Source organism: Petaurus breviceps, unplaced genomic scaffold (genome assembly GCF_028583685.1).
Source record: "Petaurus breviceps papuanus isolate PSGF00001 unplaced genomic scaffold, PetGlider_PUasm1.0 90849, whole genome shotgun sequence".
Classification (NCBI taxonomy): Eukaryota; Metazoa; Chordata; class Mammalia; order Diprotodontia; family Petauridae; genus Petaurus; species Petaurus breviceps.
The window spans coordinates 14,046,859-14,067,054 of NW_027187361.1; the positions used below are offsets into that span (position 1 = coordinate 14,046,859).

General features: G+C 41.8%; 1 protein-coding gene across 1 annotated transcript; it reads left to right on the top strand.

Annotated features, from left to right (window-relative positions):
* The first annotated feature begins 16,017 nt into the window (after positions 1–16,017).
* On the top strand, positions 16,018–19,680 carry SLC25A6 (solute carrier family 25 member 6). The gene is made up of 4 exons (XM_069072894.1): positions 16,018–16,275; positions 17,353–17,839; positions 18,337–18,477; positions 19,056–19,680. The coding sequence occupies exons 1-4, from the start codon at positions 16,165–16,167 to the stop codon at positions 19,211–19,213; spliced, it is 897 nt and encodes a 298-aa protein (XP_068928995.1). The 5' UTR covers positions 16,018–16,164; the 3' UTR covers positions 19,214–19,680.
* The last annotated feature ends 516 nt before the right edge of the window (positions 19,681–20,196 follow it).

The window sequence follows — 20,196 nt, forward strand, 5'->3', positions numbered from 1 at the left end:
GTCCACCATTCTATCTCAGTTGTGCTGTGCCACCTCTCAGAAGTTTCACTCTAATGGGAGTTCAGGTCTTTCTGGGTATCTCTATTTCAGTCTTCCTCCTTTGCACGTCACTTTTTTTACAATCCTGTTCTATGAACCATACTCTGACTCAACCATTTCTATAGCCTTTAGTTTCTTCTTGACGCTATGTATCTGACTAATTGCCATGGCAACACCTTGCCATGGTAGACTCCTCTCAATTCCTAAAATGATTTCGGATTCTCAATGTTTGGCTTGCATTTTCAACATCAGGATATGGTCTCTTACTGACTGAAATGGTCGTAGATGACAAGAAAAAAAATAGAAGTGCGTGGCTGCAGTCGAGCATCCTTGTGCAGACAAAGGGAAAGGAGAGGAGTAACTATGAATACAGATGTTTATTTGAATAACATGGCTTCAGAAATGTAGAGATTGTTCAAACAGGAAATTTGTTAGATACAATTTTATGCACCAAGTGTTAAGGAAAAAATCATACTACTCTGACTGTATTTGATACTTCTACTAAACCTATACAAGTAGATTTATAAATTTTGAAAATAAATCTTTGATGGAATTTTATTCAATTAATATCATTTCCACTTAAAGGCTTATAAAAGTAGCACAGACCCATTTGGTTTTTGAAAACATGTGTCTATGATGTATAAAACATTTCCCGTCTTCCAATAAATACAAACTAATAATGAATCCTTCCATATCACTGATCTTAAAGTATGTTGTAACAGTGAGCAATTCAGTGAATATTTAAGAGTCTTTAAAATGCACAAATAGTTGCGTTAAGCATTTATACCATAGGAGATGTTGTGAACTAGGAAGAATAATGAGAAAATGGGAACCTATTGATTGTTATAACTTAGTTACCTTATCTCCATAGCATTTTAATTACCTATGTTTTCTTTTTATGCTTTTATGTTAACCTGCTTTGAAACTTTGTCTTGGATACATTTTGACATCTATTTCTGCTCCAATTTTTCCTTTTTAAATGACTTTCAAATGTAGACTATCTACCTCTCTTGTACTTAAGAGTTGAACAGTCCTTTGTGTGCTTCTTTCTTTGTTTTTTTTAAAATATATTTCAAAATTTCACATACTAATTCCAATATTTCCCTGCTAGTCCATAACAATTCTGACCTTCCTTCTGCTGTCTTCTGCATTTTTTTTTTATAAGGGAGAAGCAATTGAGTGTAAGTGATTTGCCCAGGGTCACACAGCTAGTAAGTGTCTGAGGCCTGATTTGAACTTAGGTCCTCCTGGCTCCAGGTCGGGTGCTGTGTCCACAGCACGATGACCTCATTGCTCTTTCTTTTGCATATATTTAAATGATTAATTGATGCTATTTTCTTTCTTCCTCCCTTTTTTTGTGGTATCACTATTACTATTCTTCCCCCATTCGCTCTCTTAAATACTCCCACCCCACCCAACAAAAAACATCTTTTATAACAAACAAAAAAATTTCTACATTGATCATGTCTATAAGTGTCATTCTTTACTTCTAGTCTATCAAATCTCTCCTAAGAAGTGAGCAGTGGGGCGGCTAGGTGGCACAGTGAGTAGAGCACCGGCCCTGGAGTCAGGAGGACCTCAGTTCAAATCTAGCCTCAGACACTTAACACAAAAACTAGCCATGTGACCTTGGGCAAGTCACTTAACCCCAATTGCCCTACTGTCCCCTCTCCAAAAAGCAAAAAAAAAAAAATGAGCAGCATGATTTATCGTCAGTCTTCTGGAGTCGCATTGATCATAATTCTTAAATCTTTCACAATTGTTTTCCTTTACAATGTTCTAGCCATTTACACGGGTTCTGCTCACTTAATTCTAGCTAACAAATGCAAACAACAATTATATATTCAGTGCACTGAAGGCTTTAGTAGCCTAAAATTGCGCTAAGACTTTTGGAACATGCTGTGTTTTCCTGGAAATCACCAATGATCTATTTATTGCTAAATCCAGTAGCCTCTTCTCACCTCTAATCTTAACCTGTCTACAGCGTTTGACACTACTGATTATTCCCTTTGAAATACTCTCCCTTCCCAGAGTTTTTGCAACATTGTTCTGTTGTGATTCTATTCCTACCTATCAGGATAACAGCATTAGTCCATTTGCAAGACCATCATTCAAGTCCTACCTCCTGTTACCTCAGGACTGAGCCCCCTCCTCTTCTCTTTCTGGGTGACCTCATCAGTTCCCTAAAATGAATGTCTGATCCACATATTTCCATCCTTGTTGCCATCCTGAGCCTCAGTCCTGGACCTGTGATTTCACTGGTGTAGAGCAGGGATGGGGAACCTGTGGCCTTTTGACTCTCCAAGTTTGACTTTTCCAAATTTTACAGAACAAATCCTTTTATTAAGGGGATTTGTTCTGTAAAGTTTAGATCCCCACCCCTGGTGTAGAGGATCTCCTGGCACAGATACTTCCTCCACTTATTCAGGTTGACAACCAGTTGGTAACTTACAGCCTTAGAAATCGCTGGGCAACTGAAAGGTTGTGACTTACTCAGTATCACAGTATGTGTCACAGACAAGATTTGAACCGAGGTCTTTTCATTATTCCGTATATGGTTCTTTTTCCACTATCCATGTTGTCTTTTTAAGCTGTGCTTATGACGGTCAAAGAAGGATCCTTTTAAAATATGACATCATCTCAGCCATTATAATCTGGAGCTTCACATTTTAATCAGCTCTAAAACTTCTTTTGAGAAAGAGTCTGGTATTGACATGTAGGTTTGTTGTCAAATGATCCTTCCAGCTAAGTTCAGAGAGGTATGGCACCAGATTGACTTCAGAGTAATGAAATTTTGGGCCATAGCAATTTCCAAAGCTCCCACTGCTAAAATTACAGCACATTAAAATATCAACAACTACTATAAAATAATACTCCATAATTTTCCTCTGTTGCTATAAATCTAAACAGATGGACAGTATTTTAAAGTTAATTTGAACTTTCCCCCTACCAGTAAGGATTAGAGTCCCACTCAGAAAGCCAACATTTAAGTAGTGATGGTTTTGAAGGGCAAAGATGTGATAAAGAAAGGTAAGTATCTGATGAAAAGCATGATGCCACTATGAATAATAATATTCTTTTTTTTTTTTTAAAGCAATCGGGGTTAAGTAACTTGCTCAAGGTTACACGGCCAGTTATTTCTGGGTGTGGTACTGAGTATCTGAGCCCGGATTTGATCCAGGTCATCCCGACACTGGAGCTGGTGCTCTTACTCGCTGAGCCACCTGGCCGCCCCTGAATAATAATATTCTTATCCCTCCGTTTATATTAATAACAACAAAATAAAGGAATTCGGAGATCTTAACTGACAATTCTTGTGGCAAAGCAGTTGCTCAGAGACCTGCTTAGTGCTGAGCATTAAATAACAGACTGGTAACATTTCCTTATCAGTTAAATATTCAGTGGAGCTGAAAACAGTTAGCCATAATCTCCACCCTCAGATCTGCTTTTCCTTGCTTAGCTTAGACTTTAGAACAAGTTATGTGTGGGTGATGGCTAGGAGTTTATTGCTTACATTGTTTGCTAGAACTTCTCACACAGTGTCCTGCCTAAAGAGTCCTCTGTCTTAATGTCACTCATCTTTTTTTTTAATTAATTAATTTATTTTTAATGTACAACATTCAGTTCCAACAAGTTTTTAAGTTAAAATTTTCTCCCCCTCCTTCCCTTCTCCCCTCCCCAAGAGGGCATGCAATGTGATATAGGCTCTACATACACATTTTCATATTGAACATTTTCATATTGGTCATGTTGTAAAGAAGAATTATAATCAGTGGAATGAACCATGAGAAAGAAGAAACAAAACAGAGCAGAGACCGCAAATAGTCTGCTTCAGTCTGCATTCAGACTCATTCTTTCTCTAGATGTGGACAGCATTTTCCATCCTTAGCCTTTTGGAGTTGCCTGAGAACCTTGCGTTGTTGAGAAGAGCCAAGTCTATCAAAGTCTGCCATCGACCGACCAGTATTAAAATTATTGTGCACAATGTTCTCCTGGTTCTGCTCCCCACACTTGGCATCAGTTCATATGGGTCTTTCCAGGTTTTTCTAAAATCTGCCTGCTCATTTCTTACAGCACAAGACTACTCCATCACATTCATCTACCACAACTTGTTCAGCCATTCCCCAAATGAAAGGCACCCCCTCGATTTCCAATTCTTTTGTCACCACAGAAAGAGCTGCTATAAATATTTTTGTGCACGTGGATCCTCCTATTCGTATGATCTCTTTGGGATACAGCCCTAGAAGTATGCCACTGTCATCTCAAACTGGTCACTTCATGTTTCACTCAACAAATGTAGAAAGCCTACCATGTGCCATAGACTATCCTAGGCACTGGAGATGCAAAGATGAACCAAGATGTCACATTTCCTGTCCTTGAGGAGCTTATGATCTGGTACAGAGGGTAAGACAGATCCACAATTAACTAGGACAAGCTGTAATATGGTAAGTGCATGGGAAGGGGACAAATAGTGGCATGAAAGAAGAGAGTGATCCTTTATAGCTGGAGACATCAGAGGTTTACCTGGCAGAAGGCTTTTCTAAGTGGGGTCTCTAAGAAAAGCAAAGATTTTACTGGGTGAAAACTGATCTATGTAATACATGAAGGCATGGAGGCAGGAAAGGGTACTAAAAGATAGGGAAATAGTATTGCAGTTTGACTGGAAGATACTATTATACAGGGAAGTTGGAATCAGAATCTATTTCAGGTGCAGGAACTTCTCTTTTACTTAGTAATTAAAAGGGAGCCACTGAAGGGTTTGGAGCAGAGAAGTATCTGGTCAGCCCTGGGCATGAGGAGTTTCTGTGACATTAGTATGAAGGTGCAGTTTCGGAATGGGAGAAGTGGGACACAAACTGTTATGGTAGCCCAGGTAAGAGGTAGCAAGGGCATGAATCATGATGTTAGCCATGGAAATGGAAGGTAGACGTATGAGAAATTTCAGAGATTAAATTAACAGAGTATAGGGGATAATGAAAAGTCAACGATAACTCTAAGGTTTTGTGTCTGGTCAGGAGGGCAGGTATTATTTCCATTTTATAGACCGGTAAAGTGAAACTCAGGCTAAATGACTAGCCCAAAGTCAGGTTAGTATATTATTAGTAACTGAACTTGAACCTGTGTCTTCTGACTCCAAGATAGGGGTCCTTTCTACTATACCTCACTACTCCGCTGTCCTCAAGGCACTCTTGTGTAATTATTATTATTGTTGCTGCTATTTTTATGCTGGAGTAGTGATGATGCATCCACACAAATAGGGAAGTGAGGAAAGGACATCCTGCAGGGAATTAGAAATGTCGGAGTGGGGAAAGAAGTGCTAGAGAGAAAGATTTCCCACTTAATTACATAGAGGTAATAACTGAAGCCATAAGGTTGCCCAGGGAAAGAATATAGAGAAAACAGCAAAGGACAGAGCTGGAGGATACCCACATGTAGCAAATGGGATAAGGAAGTTTTAGCAAAGGAACATGTAGAGGAAGAACCACAAAGGTGCAATGTCATGGAATCCAAGGGCAGGGAAAGATTTTAGGAGGAGACATTGGTCAACAACTGAATATGCTGCACCGTTCAAAGACAACTGGAAAAGGGCCATTGGATCTGACAGTGAAGTCAGTGACTTCAGAGAGCAGGTTCAGTGGAGTGGTGAAGATGGAAGCCAAATTCTAAACTTTTATCTGTGCTTTGGCCTTTTTCCCAAGTATCTAATGGAGACAAGATTTCCCACTAGGCATCATTAATGCATGGAGGTCTTTGGATTAAAACTGGCTTATAAACAGAAATTCAGGTCTACCTTGAGTAGTAACAAAGATAATTAAAACATCATATATTTCAAATATTCCATCTTCCTTCTACCCCCATCTTATGTCTAGAGAAACGAAGACTTTCTTCTATTTTGTTGGCTCTGGTCAACAGAGAGGGATTCAGATGGCTACATTTTATGCTTCAGAGGTATCAAATACCACAGGTAGGCAGCAAGGGACAGGTAAAACTCCCAAATGCAGTCTGAACTAGATTAAAATGTAATTGGGTGGGGCGGCCAGGTAGCACAGCAAGTAAGAGCACTGGCTCCAGTGTTGGGATGACCTGGAGATCGAATCCCAGGCTCAGACACATAGCACCCACCCAGAAACACCTGGCCGTGTAACCTTGAGCAAGGTACTTAACCCCAATTGCTTTTTTTAAAAAAAATGTAATTGGGAGATGTTTAACAAAATAAATAAAAATATGATACAACATAATAATGTTCATTTGTGGGTCTTTTTGCTTTTTGGAGGGCAATTGAGGTTAAGTGACTTGCCCAAAGCTAGTTTTTGTGTTAAATGTCTGAGGCTGGATATGAACTCAGGTCCTCCTGACCCCGGGACCAGTATTCTATTCGCTATGCCACCTAGCTGCCCCCTTATTTGTGGTTTTCTAAGTCAATATTTAACCTGCAGGGATGCCTTTCTATTTGAATTTGGTATTATTGTCACTAGGCCCTCATTTTAAGGCCAAGTAACTCCATACTCCATACATTTCAATGGTTCCCTATTGCCTCTAGGATCAAAGTTAGCTTCTAAAGTCTTTCACTACCTGTCCCCAACTTACCTCTCCAGTTTCATTCTATGTTACTCGTGTCCAACACTTTCCATTCTGGCAAATTGGCGTTCTCTGTGCTCCTCCCAAAAGGTGCCCTTGTCTCCCATTTCTCTACCTTTGTACTTAACTGGCTGTTCCTCATGCTTTGAGTGTATTTTCTCCTCAGCTCTGCCTTATAGAAAATCCCTCTCTTCCTCCAAAGCTAAGCTTAAGCATCACCTCCTATGGGATGCCTTTTCTGATCTCATTTAATAGTGCTCATCTTCCCAAACAACCTTGTTTTCAACCACTCTGCATTTATTTGTATTCATTCTCCTTATATTTATTTTATATGTATTTATACATGCCCTTGGGTTCCCCCTTAAAATGTAAGCTACTTTCTAGTAGAAATTGTTTCATTTATTGCAATTTGAACCACCTACTGTCCAGCACAGTGCCCCACATATAGTAGCTGTTTAATAAATACTTGTTGATTCATCGATTTTTTGGTAGAAATTGCCTCATCATTGAGAGTACCTTATAACAATGCAATCATGATCTCACACATACACACACACACACACACACACACAAACACACAACAAAACTAAAACCCAACAACCCAAGGGACATTAATGTTAAATGATATGTGAAACTTCCCCCTTTTGGCACGATGTTTTAAAACGTAAAAAGTTAATAATTAAATTATATAAAACAGCACTTTATAGTTTATATCAGTCTCACCTCACAGCAACCCTGTGAGGTTAGTAGGGCAAGTATTAGTTGCCCAAGGTCACAAGAGTCCTACAGTATTCATGTCAGCATTTAAGCCCAGGTCTTCTCATTTCCACTATACCTTACTATTCCAAAGCATTCTTTCTGTATTTTTTTAAGAGGAAAATAAAATAGGTGTGGCACAAAGCGTACTTTACTACGAGGAAGTGGTCTAGATTCCAGTGTCCCTGCCTTATTACTAGTTTTATGACCTTGGACAAACCATTTATGGAGATTCTCCAGCTAGATAGGCCACTCCCTCAATAGGGTTATTGGTATGAAGAAAAGAGAACAGTTTTTTTAGAAATCAGCATAGGGATATATATATAGTATATGTCAGTTTTGTTTCTTCAGAAACTATAGAGTTCCATGACTCAAAACCGCTGGAAGAATATTGATATTATAAACAAAAGGCAATGGAGAGATGCATGATAGGAGCCAACAGATTGCACTGTCTAACCAGTGATAATTTAAATGCAAGTAATATAAGAGCAGTAGTATCAAACTCAAATTAAGATGGATCCCAGCAGACCTCATATTGACTTAGAAAATAATAAATTAATATTATGTTGTATTATATTTTATTTTGCTAAACATTTCCTGATTGCATCTGAATCTGCTCAAGCTCACTTGGAAGTTTTGCAAGCTCCTGGGGGTAAGTGAGAGGTCTCAGACGGAGAAGATAACACTCAGGAAATGTGTGCTTGGACAAGAAAAAGGCTGGAAAGTGTAGTTGTCTTTGTCATGTTAAAATACCTAGAGCTAGTCCTTCCCCTAGGAGGTAGTTCTTCCCAGAAGAATTTGGGTAGGAATGGACTAGAATGGTCGAGGATAAGGAAGGATAAAAGGGTTGTGATCTTCACTATCTGAAGGAGAACCCACATCAATAGATCTCTTGTCATTGGCATTAACTCAAGCTGTGCTTGTGCCTCTTAATTGTCTGGTTTTAGGGATTTTTTTTCTTTTAAGTATTTCCTTGGTGCTTTTAACAATAAAATTAAACAGAAAGAAGAAAGCTCTCTGTCTTGAGGTAGCAGTTTTTAAGAGAATGCACAGTTTAAAATTTTAGTTTGGGTCACATTTAATCATCACTAATAACAACTCACATTTATATAATGCTTAGAGATTACAAAATCCTTTCTGAACAGTAACCTAGTAGTATGGTGAATATAGGTAGGACCCCCATTTTATAGGTTAGGAAACTGGCTCAGAGAGGCTAAGACATAAGATAATTCTTGGAAAATGTAAGAAAAAAGATGTGTGGACCGAGATTAGTCCTCACTTCAATTTTTATTTTTTACAATCCAAACTTTTCACCTCACATCCAGAAATTTTTAATTATGGGAAAGTAGGTACATTGTTGGTAGAGCTGTGAATACCATTTTGGAAAGCAATTTGGAATAAAATGACAAAAATGTCCACATCCTTTCACCCAGAAATTCCATTACTAGGCCCAAGGAGATCATTGAAAAGAACATGAAAAAAAAAGTTACCATATACACCAAAGTAATTATTGCAGCACTTTTAGTGGGAGCAAAGAACTGAAAACAAAGCAGATGCCCATTAACGGAGAAATGGTTAAACTGTAGTACATGAATATAATGGAATATTACTGTGCTATAAGAAATGATAAGAGAAACATGGAATGCATGATCTGATGCAGACTAAAGTGAGCAAAGGCAAGAAAGCAATATACACAATGACAACAATGCAAATGGGAAGAACAAGCACAAAAAAAATCAAAAGAATGTTGAAAAATTACAAAGAACAAACATGGCCACCAAAGAAGAAAAATGGGATAATCCACTGCAAAGGCAGGAGATCTGCAGCTGCGGAACATGGCATATATTTTCATATTTTTTATATATATTTATTGATTTTGTCGATTTTCTTTTCTTTTTTTCTCTAATTTTTTCTTTTAAAAGATTGTTATATGGGATAACTCTCTGGGAGAGGAAAAATTTTGATGATGTAGAAAAGAGAAAAAAATTCAAATTTTTTTTTAAATGTTTTAAGGGGAGGCTAGGTAGCACAGTGAATTCAAAGCTGAGTTCAAATCCTACTTCAGACACTTAACACTTATTAGCCACGTGACCTTGGACAAGCACTTAACCCCAATTACCCTGCCTTCCCCCCTCCAAAAAATAAATAAATAAGTTTTATCAATGCCTTGTATTTTTATATTATAGACATTTGTGTATATGAAGCCCCTTTTACCTTCACTTTCCTCATAACAAAAACCAGCAAAAAACAAATCCTCTCCCTACAAACCCAGTAAACTGAGTGTGACATTGCACACAACATAGCAAAGGACATCCAGTCACTAGTAGGCCCACCCTCTCCACTCCCAGAAAGGAGGTGTGCTTCTTTATCTCTTCCCTAGAGCCAAGATTAGTTATTTCAATGACTTCTTTTAGTACTTTCATCTGCTAGTGAGTCCCAATGGCCACTATCCCATAGAAATGAACGAGTTAAATAATTTTGTTTGGAAATGTGGCAAACTCATTGGAGCTAGATTTTTTCTAGAGAGTGAATGAGGTTTCTCAGCATAAAAGCAAGTCTGACTATTTTCTCTGTTCCTCTCCTATTACCCCTTTCACCTCCCATGAACAAAAACCACACACAGTACTATATCTTTCAAATTAGGATGCTTAAGCCAAGAAATAAATGGATAAAATTGCTGACCCACTTTTCTGTCTCCTGTGTACAATGATAACTTCTTCATCTAGTATATGCTAAATATCATGAATTTTCTTCCAGTGCCGAGTGATGTGAAAGCTAGATGTCACTTTTCCAAAGGTGGAATGGGCTGCCTTGGGAAGTAACATCATTGGGGGGAGAGAAGGGGGGCAGCGGGGTGTCTTCAAATGAAGGCCAGGTGGTCACTTGTCAGGGCTATAAGATAAGAATCCTGTTTGGATGTAGGTTAGCCTTGATGACCTCTGAAGTCCCTTCTAGTTCTGGGAGGATGTAATTCTGTAACTCACATTGCAGAGTTTTGGTTTTGACTTTGGAATTTTGATTAATTCATGATCTTACCACAAATATACACTGACTCAACTTACAATTGCTGCATGCTTTATATTCTCTGTATATATATATATACATTTGTCCCTGCATTTCCACAGGTTCTCCACAGAGGATCTATCTGCCCAATATTCTGGAAGTCATCTTGTTCTTTTAGTATCTCAGGCGTACTAATGGCCTACTTCATGTCTTGATACTCTCACTTCATGTTGTCCGTGCATCTTTCCACTGCCCTCTGATTATGTATAATTTCTTTTTTTTTTCTAGAATCATGATGTTCCATGATTCACATCAATATGACATCATTAGTTGAATAAATGGATTTCTGCAGCAATAAGCACTTTGGAAACACTGAGATTACCATTTCTGAAATGCAGTCCAATCTTCCTCCTCAGTTCTAAGCCCATCTCCTAATTCATCTGTGCTATTGTCTGGATAGCTGTTTTGGCAGCATAAGAAGAAGCTTATAGCGATAGTTGCTATGTTGGGGCACAGTAATAGCAGTGAAGGGCTCTTACAGCAAAGGGCATCAGTGAGGTTGAGGGGTAATGGTTCTGGAACAAATGGGGCAATTGGTGCCTTTGTACCCTTTATTTAAAAAAAAAAAAGATTGCCAGTAGATCCCTCCCAATCCATTTTAGCTTTGTAAAGATGAGTAATACCTTCTATATAAAGGAGCCTTGTGAACATGTTTACAAGCTTATCTTCATTTGTTAGTAGCCTGTCCTCCCCCATAAGAAGTTCACAATTAACAAAGTGAGTGAAATGAAGATTCTTTTCTCTTCACCTAGCATGCCAAGTAGGTAAATAGCTCTATACAAGATTCTTCTTCACCTCCTTCTCCTCCTCCTCCTCCTCTTTTTTTAAAGGAACAGTCTGTGGCATGTTTGTGGACTATAGAATCCTGCCTAGATTTGATTCTTATTTAGCTAAACTTAATTGGAAATTTTCTTCAAACACTCATAGGTAGATGTTCACAGTTAAAGAGAAAATGGTGTCTGGCAACGAAGAAAATACAAAAAGATGAAATGCCTAACAAACATTTGACCACTTTATAGTAAGCTGGAAAGAAAGCTATCTTTGGAGTCTGAGAACTTGGGTTACAATCCTATCTATTTTTCTGTGTGACCTTGGGCAAGTCATTTGACCTCTTTGGAACTCAACTTTCTTTATCAATAAATTGAGATGCTCAAACCAGTAGTTCTTTTCCACAATCCTAAGACTTACTCATGGTCATAGATTTAGAGAACCTGGAAGGCCGTCTAGTTTAAATTCAATTTCCACCCCCATTTTAAATGAGTAAACTGTAGCCCTAAGAAACTAGGTGTGGTTAAGTGCTGAAATTGGAGACAAAAGAAAAAAAAAACCTTACTGTAGGTTCCAATCTCTTACTAGCTTTGTGATGAGGGACAAGCCACTTTTACTGTTTCCTCATTTTTAAAAAGGTGATAAAAATGCCTCAGGTATTTGGGGGGGGGCTGTTGTGTGGGTTTCAATGGGGGGGGGGCTCAAATGAGATAACATAAGTAAAATGTTTCATAAATTTTAAAGTGAAATAATTTCATTGAAAGACTTAAATTCCTAGAATTCCAGGTTTCCACCAACACAAATCTACAACTAGGCTTGCATAGTGTAGTTTTAAGGGAGTTTCCCAAAGCACAGAAAAATCAAGTCAATCCTCCCAAGGTCAAACAACTATTTTGCCTGAAGCAGGACTTGAAGGCTGGTCTTTCAGATTTCCAGTCCAGAGTTCTATCCATTATACTATATTATTAGTTAATCTCATTATTAATTGGTTACTAGATTAAATACATTTCCTGTGGTCAGACAGGTTAGTAAGTAGCAGAGTAAGGAAACCCAAATCCAATATTTCTGTTTCACCATACTACATCTAAAGAAACTATGCCAATCAATCAATTGATAAACATTTAAAAACACCTACTGTGTGCCAGGTATTGTGCTAAAACCTGGGGATTTTTTTTTTTTAAAGAAAAAAGACAAAAGACAACTGCCCTCAAGGAATTTGCCATCTATGGGGAAAGACCACAAGCAACCAAATTTACACAAACAAGCCATGTACAGAACAAGTAGGAAATAGTTAAGAGGGAAAGGCACAGGCTTAAGAGGGGTTAGGAAAAGAAGTAAACCTAAAGGAGAAGTCGCGGAGTAGTCCGAAGAGTGGAGGGGGAAGAGTTCCGGGCATTAGGGACAGCCAGAAAATGCCTGGAGCCAAGAGGTGGAATAGCCCGAAGTTCAGTGTCACGGGATCAGACTAGATTTCAGGGAGGTGTAGGGTGTGAGAAAACTGGAAAGGCCGGGAGGAACTAGGTTATGAATTGAATGCCAAACAGAATATTTGCATTTGTTCTTGGAGACAATAGGAAACCAAGGAAGTTTAGTGGGTGGGGGTTTGTGACAAGATCTGATTTGTGTTTTTAGGAAAATCACTTTAGTTGCCCAATGGAGAATAGATTAGAGTGGGGAGAAACTTGAGCCAGGCAGACCCACCATCAGGCTATTGGAATAATCAAGGCTTGAGGTGATGAGGCCTTGCACTCAGAGTGCTGGCTGTGTCAGAAGAGAGAAAGGGGCATATTTAGTTGATGTTACAAAGATGAATTCAGTAAGCATTGGTAACACATTGTATATGGAGGGATTGAGGATTTCTCCTAGGTTGGAGACTGAGGGACTGGAAGGATGGTGTTGCCTTGCACTGTAATAGAGAAGGTAGAAGGTGGGGTTGGATTTAGGGCAAAAGATAAGTGAATTTGGGAAATGATTGAGTTAAAGATGTCTACTGGACATACTACAGGGAATAATATCTGAAGTATAGTTGGAGGTGGAAGATTGGAAATCAGCAAAGAGATTAGGGGCCAGATAAGTAGATTTGAAAATCATTTGCATAGAAATAGTCATTAAATTCATGGCAATTGATGAGATTGCTAAATATTGTAGTACAGAAGGAGAAAAGGACAGAGCCCTAAGGGACAAGTTGCAGTTAGAGGGTGTGATCTTGAGGAAGATCCAGCAAAGCAGAGTTATGCAGCTGAAAAAGAGTGGTGTCTGGAAAACCTAGGGAGAAGAGAGTGTCAGGGAAGGGAGAGTGATCTGCAGTGTCAAAGGACAAAGAGAGGTCAAGGAGCATGATGACTGAGGAAAGGCAATTAAGAGATCATTAGTAACTTTGGAAAGAGTATTTTCATTGGAATGATAAGGTCAGAAGTCAGATTGTAAGTGATTAAGAAGAGAAAAAATGAGGTTACCTGTTATGGTAGGATTGCTTAGCAGAAAATGAGGGTCCAGTTGAGGCGATATAACATATATTTTGTACATTATATATTATATATTGTATCTCTGTTATGTATATAACATTGTATAATAAATACTATTTTGCCTCTTCCTATCATTTATAATAATATTGCATATAATATCATGATAGTATAAATATATAATAATGTTATTTATTTAGTAAAAATGCAAGGATATATTTTAGTAAGGCAGTCAGGTGAGTCAGAAAGAACCCAGGATCTTGGAGTTAGAAGGCCTAGCTGCTCACTAGCCAGCTGTGTGACCTTTTGTGAGTTACTTTCTGAGCCTCAGTTTCCTTATTTGCAAAGTGGTTGTAAAATTATGGGCACTGCCAATCTCACAACGTTGCTTGGGGGAGGGGAGGGGACAATCAGGGCATTTCGGAGTATAAGTGTGAGTAAACATTTATATAGTGCTTTGAAGCTTATAAAATGCTTTCCTAAAAATGACCTGGGAGGTAGATACTCTGGGGCATTAGTAACTTGTTCCCTCTACAAACTTCTACATAAAACTGGAAATAAAAGACATATTTTTCAGTGCCCTATCTTCAAATGAACCCGCTCCACTACTACATGTCATTCAGGGACTCAACACAGAGACAACTTCTTTTTTCCAGGAAAAAACTGATGGGAGGGGGAAGAGGGACTGAAGGTGGAGATGGACTTTGGCACTTTGGAACTGTGGAAACAAAATGTAAGACAAATGACCTCTGAGCTACAGATAAATTTACAACTTTTGAACAATCTATATTTAGAAATAGCTGTTGTCACCCTATCTCCATTCTTATCCCCCTTTCCCCCTGGAAACCGTCACCAATGAACTTGAGACTTAAGGGAAAAGCGTATGTGACCGTAGTGTTTCTCAGGTGTGCTGGTAACTTGGAAGAGGGCCCAGGTGTTGTTAAACTTGCCATGTGTAGACCAGGAGGATCATAACTAGGTATCCACAGATCCCTGAGGATAGATTGCATGGGGGCTGTGAACTTTCATAGGGTAGAAAGTGGTATCTTTAGTTTCATTAACCTCTAACTGAAATTCAGCATTTCTTTCAATTAACTAATTTACACAGGCCTATGTCAACTTCCTGCTGTGACAATGTGTAGCTTCCAGTCTTTTCTGGGTCTATCCTAATCATACCTTTCTAGGCCCAGTTCTACGGCTAGAATTTAGTCTAAACTTTTTCAGGTTACTCGCCCATCTTTTTCCTTCCTTCGTCAGAACTAGTTATTGTGGCACCGAGCAACACGGTAATTCGTGGCCACACACCGCTTTCCAGTCATAAAAGATCATCTCACAAGCCACATCACATCTCCAGGCCTGTTCTCTTCCCTATAAAAGAGGGTTGGGCTGACTGCATGACTTCTAAAGCTTCCTTTTAGCGCTGGTATTTGCTTTTGTGACCTTGATCCACACAGCCCCCCTATGGTGATAAATGATACAACTATAATTATGCCTATTCTAGGGACCGGGAAATTGAAGCCCAGGGTCCCTGGACATCCTAAAGTAACTGTCAACAGGGGCTGCCGCTCATCAGCAGCTAACTTGGACCGGATGACGCAGGACTCAGGGAAAACCGGCTCCGCCATAACTGAGCATTTGGCCTTGGCCAGCACCTTCGATCGGTAAAAGGGGTGACTGAACCGCAGAGATCGTGACTTGCTCAAGGTCATGAGGGCAGCGGGATTGGAATCCGGGGCCTCTCTCTACACTCTCCGCACTGTACTTTAGAAAGCTTATTAGTTACTAAGCTTGACAGCTGACGGCTGCAGAGAGGAGCCGGGGCGGGCCCCGCGATCGAAGCCCCTCTCGGAGGCCCAAGGAGTCAGAGGCGGCGGGACCCGGAGCGGGCCGCCCAAGGTCACGCACACCCAGCTGCCTCCACGGGCGGGGCTCTGACGCGGTTATTGGGGAGGTGCCCATCGGCTTCCCCGTTTTATTTTAACTTCCTGGGGGAGAAGAGGGACGCTCGCAGAGACCAGAAAGATTCATTAACAGAAAAAAGGGATCCTCCGGGGCGGCCACCCCGGCGGCTGTGCGGACCCAGGCGCCCGGGCCGCCAGGTCCTTCAGGGGGACGGCCAAGCCGCTCCGGGTCCCCGCCCCGACTCTGCACCCCGGCCCCCCGCAGGTCACGGACACCCGTCCCGGGCCGCTAGGCCGCGGGCTTTTGTTCTCCCAGAGACACACGCCAGGCGCAGGGCGCGAGTCTGGAGGGGAGGCCCGAGCTCGGGGACAGCCCCGCCCCCGCCCCGCCCCCCGCCCCGCGCCGGCCAATGGGAGCGTCCGGAGGAGGCCGCAGGGGCGGGGCGCCGAGGCTTTAGCGCCTGCGCGGGGGGCGCCGCGTCCTTTCGGTCCGAGCTGTAGCCAGGGGCTGTGCAGGCAGCAGCGAGTTCCCCAGCTTTGGGCCCTCTCTCCGCGGCTTTCCTCCTCCGCCTCCAGCACCTTCCCCCTCTGTGACCATGACGGAACAGGCCATCTCCTTCGCCAAGGACTTCCTGGCCGGTGGCATCGCCGCCGCCATCTCCAAGACCGCCGTGGCCCCCATCGAGAGAGTTAAGCTGCTACTGCAGGTGCGTGCCTGGGGCGCGAAGAGTGGAGCGGCAGAGCCCAGCTGCGGGGCCCGGGGTGGGGCTGCACCAGGCGGAGAAGCGTGTCTGAGGGGGAGACGTAGGCCCCAGGATCCGGGGACTTGGCGCGCGCGGGCCGCAGGCCCGGCCGCCCGCTGTGTCGTCCGTGGGGCGGGGGAGGGGGAAGACAACGCCCTGAGAGGGGCCGTGGAGTCGGTTCTTCCTAATCTCGTTACCGGGAGGAAGCACGAGCGCGCGCTCCCGCGTCCTCCCTCCCGTCCTTGACCGGGTAGGTCGCGTAGGAGGGACGGGAAGGTGACGGGGAGGAAGTAGCCCCCGGTTGGGTGTCGGGAAGGGGGGGGGACGGCCAGGCTTCAGTGACACGTGGGTCTTCGGCCCTCCCTCCGGTCCCGCGGGCCCTTGGGGATTGGCGCGAACCTCCCGGAAGTGTGTGTGAGCTCGCGCTCCCCCCGCGCCCCGCCCCGGCATCTTCACCCCTGCTGCCCTTTTAAGGGAGAGGAAGAATGAGGCAGGGCGGGAGGGCTGACGTCAGCGGGTCACGTGCTGCCGGCTCCGCTGCGGCAGGAGCTGAGCTGTCGCGAGGAGGCCGAATGCGGCAGGAGATGGGGGGGGCGTCTGCAGTTGTCATGGTGACCCCCCCCCCCCCCGAGGACACGGGCCTCCTCGGTGTCTGCCCACGTCTGCTGCCTCCCGGCGCGGGCTGCTTGGGCGTTGGGGGCGTCTTATGGAGCGCGGTGTGTCCGATCGGAGCTGGGCTCACCGGCGCCCGGCGAGGCAGGCAGGGCCAGGGTTGGTTAAGCACGTGTGTTGTAGGTTACACCGGGAGCCCCGCTTTTTGGCCGAGATGACCTCCAAGGCCCCTTCCTGCCTCTTAGCTGGAGGCAGCCCGGGCTGGCCTGGCCGATCTTGAGGGCTTACAGACAGCCGCCCGCCCCTTGAAGCTCCTAGCCACACTCCCGTACATTTTCGTGCCCAGTGCTAGGTGCACATGAAGGTTATTGCCTGTTGGGGGAGGGGGGCTTTCATCCTGACAATTTGTTCTGTGCCTTTTGGTTTCAGGTGCAGCATGCCAGCAAACAGATTGCTGCAGATAAGCAGTACAAAGGCATCGTGGATTGTATAGTCCGAATTCCAAAGGAACAAGGGGTGCTTTCCTTCTGGCGGGGTAACTTAGCCAATGTCATCAGATACTTCCCCACCCAGGCCCTTAACTTCGCCTTTAAGGATAAGTATAAGCAGGTGTTCCTGGGAGGAGTGGACAAGCACACGCAGTTTTGGAGGTATTTTGCTGGCAATCTTGCCTCTGGTGGTGCAGCCGGAGCCACTTCGCTCTGCTTTGTCTACCCCTTGGATTTTGCGAGAACCCGCCTGGCAGCTGATGTTGGAAAATCCGGCACTGAGAGAGAATTCAAAGGCCTGGGAGACTGCCTTGTGAAAATCACCAAGTCTGATGGAATTCGGGGCTTGTATCAAGGTTTCAATGTCTCGGTGCAGGGTATCATTATCTATAGAGCAGCTTACTTTGGAATCTATGATACAGCAAAAGGTAAGAGTTCTTTTAAAATGTTGCTATCACCTTAGAAGAAATACGTTTGTAACTTTCCTTTTTTATTGTTAGATAATTAAATATGATTATAACTACTTTGTGGGGTGGGTCTTTTTTTTTTTTTTGGTATTACCTGTTTCTCCCAGTTCTAGGGTAACTTACTTGAACCCCTTCTGCAATCTGGTTTGATAGACAAATTGGCTCCTAGTAAACATGAAAGGATTGCAGTCAGTGCTTTCTTGCCATTAATGGCCTTTGCTAAAACAATTTTATGGCTTCCAGAAAAATTTTAATTTTAGTGTAATTGTGTGCCTGTGTGTGATCGAGCTCGAACTCCTGCAAAAAAAATTTGCAATGATGCTGACATGTTATACTTTTATACTTAAGGTTTTTAAGATATGATTAAGAGTGAAACTAATGATTTTTTTCCTGTTAGATTAGCTTGACTTTTATGGGTAGGATCAGAGGTTTGAATTTAACACGTGATTCTTTTCCAGGTATGCTCCCAGATCCGAAGAACACTCACATTGTGATAAGCTGGATGATTGCACAATCAGTGACTGCTGTAGCAGGTGTGGTCTCCTATCCCTTTGATACAGTAAGGCGGCGAATGATGATGCAGTCTGGTCGCAAAGGAGGTATGTTTCTCCCACTTAAATAATAGTCACTAAACTTTAAAAATGTTTTTGGTATGAGTGAGGGACAAATGTGGTATGCATTTATCATAAAATAGCTTTTTGCATTTAACTATGCTTTTGTCATCTGTGAATTCCATTTTGTTTTGGCTCTGCTGAAAATGGTGAAGAAAATCTTAGGCAACAGAATGGTTGTTTTAAGTACACTTTCCCAGTTGCAGAAACGTTGCTTTTCTTCCACTAAGTGCATGTGTTTATTGGCAGTGCTTTTATATCTTCTCCTGAGATGTCTTCCACTCCTGCCACTTCTTAGTTTCAGACCCTCAGGTCCCTAGTTCCAGCTGTCTTGTGTTCTTTGTACCCTTAACTTGTGTGTTTCCTGAGTTCTGACAGGTGGGGCTGTGGTGACAGTAAACCATTGCTTGAATTTTTTTTAATCTCCCATTCTAACAACATTGATTTTACTCTTATTTTATTGCCCTTTGCTAGTCTAGGTAAAACACTGGTGTATATATTGTACGTGACCCATGGTAAATCTTGAATTCTGACTGGAATTTCTTTTGCTCCTTTCTTCTTGACAGCCGATATCATGTACACTGGGACAATTGACTGCTGGAAGAAGATTGCTAAAGATGAGGGTGGCAAAGCTTTCTTCAAGGGTGCCTGGTCCAATGTTCTTAGAGGCATGGGTGGAGCTTTCGTGCTTGTCCTGTATGATGAATTGAAGAAAGTAATCTAAGTACATTCTAATTAAAAAAGGAACCAGTGAATATAGATCATGTAGAATACTTAACCATACTTAGCATTTTGGACCATTGACCTTCAAGAAATTCCTGTTGTCTTTTTATCCAGACCAGATCATGTTTGTAGGGGAGCCAGGAAAAGCTCTTAGAAAAAGGGACTCATTTATTGTGATCCATTATTCACACAGTGGAACTGATGATGATTCAGTATATTGATTCTATTGGTTTTTTGGGAAAATAACAGTTACTGTGGGTCCAAGGAGGCAGATCAACTTAGACCATCTAGTTTAAATGCTCTTTTGTAGGACCATAAATTTGTGTTTAAGTATTTATTTTAAAAAATCATGTGTCCCATTTGTACTTAAGCACTATATATACTATTTTGCACAGCTGACTTTGGCAGTTATGATGATCTGTGTTGGGCATTCTGCTGTAAAAACAATAAATACACAGAAGACTAAGACTTGTGATGTAATAACTGGACTTTGCAACATGGTTTGGTTGTGGTGAGGTTTTGGGGTTTTGAACACAGTAAAGGTACTGGATGTTTTTTATTAATCATGGTAATACAAAATAGGTACTGAATTGAATAGTTTCATAGAAGAAGTTTTAGCTCTTTCTACCTCCCACATTTGAGTTACACAGATCTTTTATGCTACAATTCAGCCAGCATCTTATATAGATGAGACATACCAAAGGCCAGAAAGGTAACATGTTTAATCAGTTACTCAGCAAATAAACAGCAGAATCTGAACCTGGGCTCAAGTCCAGTGCATTTAACCATACACAAGGTCTCAATACTACTATGAATGCACAATTATAACCTTTGATATGCATTGGGCATTATTTAACAGTTATATTTTTGCAATGGACCTATATACAGAAAATAATTTAGTAGCTAATAGTGTCAGAAAATGGCATGGGACTGAATGGCTGTGATCATTTGGAAATGCACAAATTTGTCAACCAGTTAACAAAC